This window comes from Hemiscyllium ocellatum, chromosome 35 (assembly GCF_020745735.1).
Source record: "Hemiscyllium ocellatum isolate sHemOce1 chromosome 35, sHemOce1.pat.X.cur, whole genome shotgun sequence".
Classification (NCBI taxonomy): domain Eukaryota; kingdom Metazoa; phylum Chordata; class Chondrichthyes; order Orectolobiformes; family Hemiscylliidae; genus Hemiscyllium; species Hemiscyllium ocellatum.
Window position 1 is genome coordinate 6240863 of NC_083435.1, and position 7988 is coordinate 6248850.

General features: G+C 44.8%; 1 protein-coding gene across 1 annotated transcript; it reads left to right on the forward strand.

Moving 5' to 3' along the window:
• Window positions 1–840: 840 nt before the first annotated feature.
• LOC132832531 (endogenous retrovirus group 3 member 1 Env polyprotein-like) lies at window positions 841–7295 on the forward strand. The gene is made up of 2 exons (XM_060850614.1): window positions 841–1523; window positions 4041–7295. Exon 2 carries the CDS (start codon window positions 4912–4914, stop codon window positions 6208–6210), a length of 1299 nt encoding a protein of 432 aa, XP_060706597.1. The 5' UTR covers window positions 841–1523; window positions 4041–4911; the 3' UTR covers window positions 6211–7295.
• Window positions 7296–7988: the final 693 nt, after the last annotated feature.

Genomic DNA, 7988 nt, shown 5'->3' on the forward strand with positions numbered 1-7988 from the left:
GTTTGCACGTTCTCCCCGTGTCTGCGTGGGTTTCCTCCGGGTGCTCGGTTTCCTCCCACAGTCCAAAGATGTGCGGGTCAGGTGAATTGGCCATGCTAAATTGCCCATAGTGTTAGGTAAGGGGTATATGTAGGGGTATGGGTGGATTGCGCTTCGGCGGGTCGGTGTGGACTTGTTGGGCCGAAGGGCCTGTTTCCACACTGTAAGTAATCTAATCTAATCTGCCTCTCCCTATAGCTCTGCAGCTGGAACAGGACCGGGCGTGGGCGCTGGGTTGAGCCGGGCCCACGTACTGTGACCCGGTAGGCCCATTCTACCCTTACCTGGCCTGATCCAGCCTGCAGATTTAAAAGTTGTGGCAGCCAATGCTCTAAGAATGCTGTCAGCTGGCCTCCCTCTTCCTGCTCGGGAAGGCCCAACAACCGAATATTTTTTCTACGACATCGATTTTCGAGGTCATCAATGTGGTTTTCTAGGTTCTGGACTCGATTCTCGAGAAAACGGATGTGGTCGGCTGTTGATTTTATCCCAGTCTCTGAGGCTGCGGCCTTCGACTCCACCTCTCTGACTCGGCACCCCAATTCCTGAATGTCTCTGCCCTGCTTCTGCAGCTCGGCTGATAGTGCTTCTCTGCTCTGCCGAGACTGTGAGATTTAGATTTGCTTTATTATGCAACAAGAAGCTATTAAGATGTGCATGGTACCCTAGACATTTAATATATAACCAAACTAAATATGTGGTATGTCTTGCTACTTTATTTTATATATACTAGCTGTTTTATTTTAAGGAAATGTTAACGTTTGGGCTAATTTACGTAAAGATTGATCTTCTAACGATCAGTATTGCAATGTAAGCAGTTAGTAAGAAAAACAAGCTAGCTGAGGGCAAGGGGTCAGCTTTGAAAAATAACGAAACCTTGAGCGAGACAATACTTCTGCTAATATGGTGCAAAAACAACCAGCTAAGAGTACAAGGTGCGAGACGGTTGCTAAATTCAGGGGCTGAAAATATCATTAGACAGGGAAGTGGGTTATGCAGCTGGAGTTCGAGACAATGAGGACATGATCATATGCTTTCTCTGTAAGAAATGAGATCATTGTAAAGCAATGACCCTCGTGACCTCTAGGGGCCATGGGGAGGCTCTAAATTGCTATATAAGAAAGATCGCTGTAATGCTTGGGTACGCTTTTCTTTGGGAAGGCATCCAATTCTGCAGAATTTGTTAATAAAATCTTTGTTCTCTTGAATTTGTCCAGAGCGATTATTTAGAAGTGAATTTTCATTTCTAACAACTTGGGGGCTCGTCCGGCTCCACACTCCGGCTGCGGTGGGCTCAAGGAAGGACATCGGAGACGGTGCACCCTACCGAGTTCGGTAGTCCCCGATTCCTTACTCGCCGTCCCGCTTCGCGGCTTGAGCGAGTGGTATCCGGGAGGCTCAGGAGAACAAAGAGGGAGGAGACTGGCCAGTCATAAAGGGAAAAACAGGCAGGGGATCGAGTAATTTTGGTGCACTGAAGCCAGGTAGGCACAGATTTCTTCTGTTGCGTTCGGACAGGTTTGGTCTCTGATTGATGCGCGAAACTCAAGGACACCTTGTCTTGTCAGGTGTTGTTTATGTACCGGAGTCTCTGCGCTCAATTGGTTACCAGGGTTTGGTCTCTGCTTGATGCACAGGACTCAAGGACACCTTGTCTTGTCAGGTGTTGTTTACGTACCGGAGTCTCTGCGCTCAATCAGTTACCAGGGTTTGGTCTCTGACTGATGCGAAACTCAAGGACACCTTGCCTTGTTTGGTGTTGTTTACGTACCGGAGACTCTGCGTTCAGTCAGTTACCAAGGGTGGATTACCTGTTGCCGCTACCCGGTCGATCATAAGGAAATCCGGTGAGTGTGGGATATTCTTGTTTCTCGCACGGGCGGTTTATTTGCTTGTACTTATCTTCGGTATGGGAAACGGGGGCACAAGAGTGCCTGAACCATTGCCTGATGAAGAATACAAGGGGGTGCCGGATGATAGCCCGTTAGGACGAATGTTACGTAACTGGGGTCATGGAAAAAGAAAGGGGAAGTCTAGACGAAAAATGGTTAAATTTTGCGAAAAATGGTCACAACAACCTATTCAAGGGGGTTCTGTTTGGTGGCCCAAATTTGGATCGGACGAGGATTGGGTTTGTCAAATTTTAAATGATCATTTAAAGAATAAATATAATCCAAGACTAAAACAGAGAGAAACAGAGAGAGAGAGAGAGAGAGAGAGAGAGAGAGACATGAGGAGAAAAGGGGATAAAGAAGTAGTGAGACTGTCCCCGCACGGGAGGTCCCGGTTGGGGAACGGACCACAGGATTTGTTGTAGCCTCATTAAACTCAAATGATATAAGACAACTGAAGTTTTTTTTAACCAGCAGTTTGCAGTAAGACCGACAGAGAGAGAGAGAGAGAGAGAACTGCTTGCAAAACATTTAACTCTCTGTGATTCGGGTTGAATGCACATTTGTTTGTTGGTGATTGAATGAGGAAGTTTTATTCACTGGAACTTGAGTTCCAGGATTGTTTTAAATGTGATTTTTATGAAAATTTAACATGATTTATTTTCACTATGTGAAGGACAGTTGTAGTTAGGACTTCCATAGTTATTATCTGAGACCTTGGATTCGGCTATTAGAATTTTTTTAAAACTTGAAATGACAAATTATTGTAAGACAGTTATGATTATTTTATGACCTAAAGTATTGTAATTGAGAAATAGTTAGGAGTACACAAGAAAACTAATTTTGGATCTAAATTAGGATACTAAATTTGGGTGATTACAGTGGGTTTTAAAATTTGGGAACTGTATGTATTTTATATTTTAAATATTAAATACTAAATAAATGGATATATATATATGTTTACAGTTTAGGAACAGGCTTTAAAGTTAGTCAAGCATGAATTAAAATTGGTGTTTGAGGATATGAGAAGTTTGGAACATTACAATATTTCTTAAAAAGTGCCGATAGGGGACAAGGAAATTGGGTTTGTGTGTGACCCCCTCACCAGTGGGGAGGTCGGAACATTTAAAAGGAAATGACGGTCCTGGATGAGAATCCGATAGGATTGTCAGAACAAATTAATTAATGTTTGAGGCCCAGTCTGTATATGTGGGCTGAGTTAATGTCTATTTTTGAATATACTATTTACTGGGGGAGAAAGGAGACTTATATGGGGATACTGAATAGGGAAAGTGTTAATTGAGATTTTTTTTAAAAAAACTAGTAACAGCACCGGTATTAAGCTTGCCGGACAATTTGGCATGGGAGGGGGATGGTCAGGGGTGAGGACAAATATCCCCTTCAGAACCCTAACTGAGACAACCATAATATAGAAAAGTGAAATAATATACTAGACATGCAAAATTTGATAATCCGAGGGATACAAACTTGCATCCCCAAACAGCGAAAGTTAGCCAAGGTTTTTGACCTGAGGCAGGGAAAGGACGAGTCTCCCTGTCCATTCTTACACAGATTAAGGGAGCGGTAGAAATGAGTACAAAGGCATGGCCTGATATCCAGAAGAAGTTACAGAAGATAGAGGACGGGAGCGGTAGAAATGAGTCGGAGTTGTTACAGGAGGTTCAGAAGGTATTTGTATAGAGAGGCATAATGGCGGAGGAACGGAAGGCTAAGATACTGGTAGCAGTAGTATGGGAGGACTGTATGAAAGACAAAAGGAGTTGGATAAATACGGTGTTTATCTAAACCTGAATATTTACGTCTGTGTGGGCCGCCCCCCTCTGTAGGAATTTTGTGTTGGTGAAGATTTATGTGTGTCTTTGTGTGTGCAAATTTGATTGTAAAAAAAAGTCTCTGTGGATGTGAGAATTTGTGTTTGTGTATGGATTTTTTTTTATAAAAAAGGGCTTCTCAGCTAACAAGCAGTTTAACACTTTGTGGTCTGGCTTGAATTCATCTGTTTGTTAGTGCATGAATGTTTGAGTGTTTGTCACCTAGAGCGTGAGTCATGAGATATGTGGCTTCGCTGTTTCTCGTTTACTCCACCAGGGATTCCTGACTCAGACCCCTCCACTCGATATCCACCTCCACAAAGTGGAACCGGGAGACTGGGTTTTGATAAAATCCTGGAAACCGAAGAAACTCCAATCACTCTGGGAGGGACCGTTTCAGGTGTTACTCACCACCGATGTTGCCATACGAACAAAAGAAAAAGGGTGGACTCACGCCGCCAGACTAAAAGGCCCGGTGCCGCCGCCCAAAGAGGACTCTTGGTCGTGTGAGGCCGGTGATGAACCGTTGGTGGTGAAGTTAAAGAAACATCAAAAATGAACTCTCTTGGGACTCTTTTGCTACATATTGTATTATTATTTGCCTTCCTTTTAGTGGGGAAATTGACTGGTAACTGTGATAAATGACGCTCTAGGGTTCGGGTGTGGGACACTGAGTTAGAGTTATGCGGATCCTTTGTATCCCACTCCTCTTATGCTAATAATACTCGCTGTTATGATATGTACCCACAACAAAAGTGCTGGGAAAAAGGGAAAACTATACTATCAAGTAAAAAAAACAGGGGATATCTCGGTCTATCTAAGGCTAGGGTCTATCGTTGCCCCTTTATAAATTACGAATGGTTGTGTATGTCAACAGACAGTTTACAGGGACATGCTGAATTGCTGGAAACAGATAAAAGAAGACCTAAAGGGGAATGTGCCAAATGCGGCGCTATAATTCAATTGGGAGATCCTAATTTCTTCTCCCTTTGCCATGATGAGGAGTCCCGGGAGGAATGTTGGGAGGATGGGAAATTGTATTATCAAATGTTAAATAAGGGATATATTGGATGGCCTGAGGGGAGGGTCCATGAATGTATTTGGGAAGAACACGAATGGGTCTGCATTAAAAAAAAGACAGCTGGGATATGGCTAACAGGCCGTGCGACAAATGCCGCCAAACTGTGAAATGGGGAGACCATGTCTTTCCGGGGTCTTTTGTGTTTCACACTAAAATAAGTGGTGCCTGTTACAACCGGGAGAAAATGATACCATGTTGGGAGGATGGGGAACATTACTACCAGGTATTCAGCCTGGGATATTACACGAGTGGAAATATAGACTGTCCACTTATGGCACAATGGCTCTGTATCAGTTTTACTGGCTCGGCAGCGGACCACTTTGACCGGGTTAAGGAAATATATCCCAGATTAGAGAAATCTATTCCAAATTACGATGCCAGAATAGCCGCCTCAGCCAAGGTTTCCTCCCTCTATGAGGACATTGAGAGTCGGCTTACTCTTCCTGATGTTGTGAAAAATCTCTTTATTGACTTCACGTCTCAAATTGCCAAAATTTTAAATGTGACGAGCTGTTGGGTTTGTGGGGGTCCGCATATGACCGAGCAGTGGCCATGGACGGGGGAGAGTTTGGATGTTCAGGAAATCCTCGAATACAATTGGACTTACTCCAAGAACAGAATTTATCAAGTCTGGAAATTGCAGAATACCCCGACGGGCCACTTCTGCGTTGGGAAACAGGGGTCCCGCCCAGTTGGTGACAGCCCCTGTCAGCGGGTCTTGAATCTCACCACAGACACTTGGTGGCCCCGACCCTTGGGTTGGTTTCTCACCAAACAACCCCTTGGGTTGTCTATCACCCAACAAGGGGATCTCACCTGCAGGCGGTTGCATCCCACCTCTGATTCCTGGAATTGCAGTGGTTCTGGCCCTTATGCGGGAATGCCGGGAATTAGGGAGGCCTGGGACGGTGTTGCCAGGGACAGTGGAGGGGGTCCGGCTCCCGATGGTTTATTTTGGATTTGTGGGGATCTGGCGTATTCCAGGTTGCCCGAGAAATGGGGTGGCTTATGCTTCCTCGGTATAGTCAGACCGGAGTTCTTTCTCCTCCCCCGTGATCAAGGGGCTGACCTGGGGGTTAAGTTGTTCGACTCCCTGCAACGGAGGTCCGGAAAGCTAGCACGGAAGCGTAGGAGTGCTAGTCAGTGGAATGTCCACAAGTACGGAGACATCCACTTGGCCAAGTGGGGCGCAGATTGGCCACCGTCCCGTATCATTGAGTATTATGGGCCGGCAAGTTGGGCTCAGGATGGCTCTTGGGGTTACAGAACTCCAATTTATATGCTTAATCGTATCATTCGCTTGCAGGCGGTGATGGAAATAATCACCAACAAAACCGCCTTCGCATTGGAATTACTGGCTAGATAGCAGTCTCAAATGAGGGCTGCAATATATCAGAATCGTCTTGCTTTAGACTACCTGCTTGCCTCTGAAGGGGGTGTCTGCGGGAAGTTTAACACGACAAATTGCTGTCTGGAAATAGACGATAACTACGAGGCTGTCCTAAAAATCACCCGGGACATCCGTAAAATGGCCCATGTACCTGTCCAGACGTGGCGACCTATAGGGGACGCTAGTTGGTGGAACACGCTTTTTGGGGGTGGCTGGTGGCGCATGGCATTAATAATGATGGTGGGTGTCGGGGCCCTGTTCCTCGTTATTCCCTGTCTGGTTCCTTGTGTTAGGGTATTGATCCAACGCCATATCGCCCAGATGCAAGCCATTGCCATACCCCAACATGGTACTCATGAACTTAAAGTTTTACTATTGAAAAGACAGAAGGACCTCCCTGAGCCGTAATTCAGCCTATTCTGTTACGCATGCACATCTTAAAAAGAAAAAGGGTGGAGTTGTGAGATTTAGATTTGCTTTATTATGCAACAAGAAGCTATTAAGATGTGCATGGTACCCTAGACATTTAATATATAACCAAACTAAATATGTGGTATGTCTTGCTACTTTATTTTATATATACTAGCTGTTTTATTTTAAGGAAATGTTAACGTTTGGGCTAATTTACGTAAAGATTGATCTTCTAACGATCAGTATTGCAATGTAAACAGTTAGTAAGAAAAACAAGCTAGCTGAGGGCAAGGGGTCAGCTTTGAAAAATAACGAAACCTTGAGCGAGACAATACTTCTGCTAATATGGTGCAAAAACAACCAGCTAAGAGTACAAGGTGCGAGACGGTTGCTAAATTCAGGGGCTGAAAATATCATTAGACAGGGAAGTGGGTTATGCAGCTGGAGTTCGAGACAATGAGGACATGATCATATGCTTTCTCTGTAAGAAATGAGATCATTGTAAAGCAATGACCCTCGTGACCTCTAGGGGCCATGGGGAGGCTCTAAATTGCTATATAAGAAAGATCGCTGTAATGCTTGGGTACGCTTTTCTTTGGGAAGGCATCCAATTCTGCAGAATTTGTTAATAAAATCTTTGTTCTCTTGAATTTGTCCAGAGCGATTATTTAGAAGCATCAATCTTCGCCTCCCACCTGGCAAACATCTCCTCAAAGCTCATCTTCATTGGTAAATCTCCTGAAGTAGCTGAAGACACCTTTGTTGCAGCTGAAGAGGGAGAGGGTGGGGGAGGGGTCCCTGCTTTCTTAGAGCCGCCTGTTCCCTTCCCTTTACTCATTTTCCAGCTAGTATTAGACTATTTAAATGTACTAATAGGTAACTATTTAAGGTTAACAACTATTATAAATGGTTTAGTGAGTGTGGTGGGGGTGGATAGCCCACTTTTCCCAAGTTTTGGGTACAGCACTGTGGACCCAGTCTTGCTGGGTCGCCGCCATCTTGGATCCCACCCTGCCCTTTTAGCACTGTCCCCCCTCAGCCCCACTTTAAAGCTCCCTGTCCTGCTGTCTGACCTTACAGTCTGGTGCACACACAGAGCCAGGCAGCTTGTCAGCTGGAATTGGAGCTGCAGACTGAGAAGTTTGAGTTTGATTTATTGTTGTGACAGGGACTGCGATACCGTGAAAGGTGTTGTTTTACACGCTGCACAGGCAGACCACACCAGATAAAGTGCACCAGGTTAACAGAGCAGAGTGCAGAATACACTAATATTACCACAGAGAAGGTGCAGAGAGATCAGAATTAACATTTGAGAGGTCCATTCAGAAGTCTGATAACAGCAG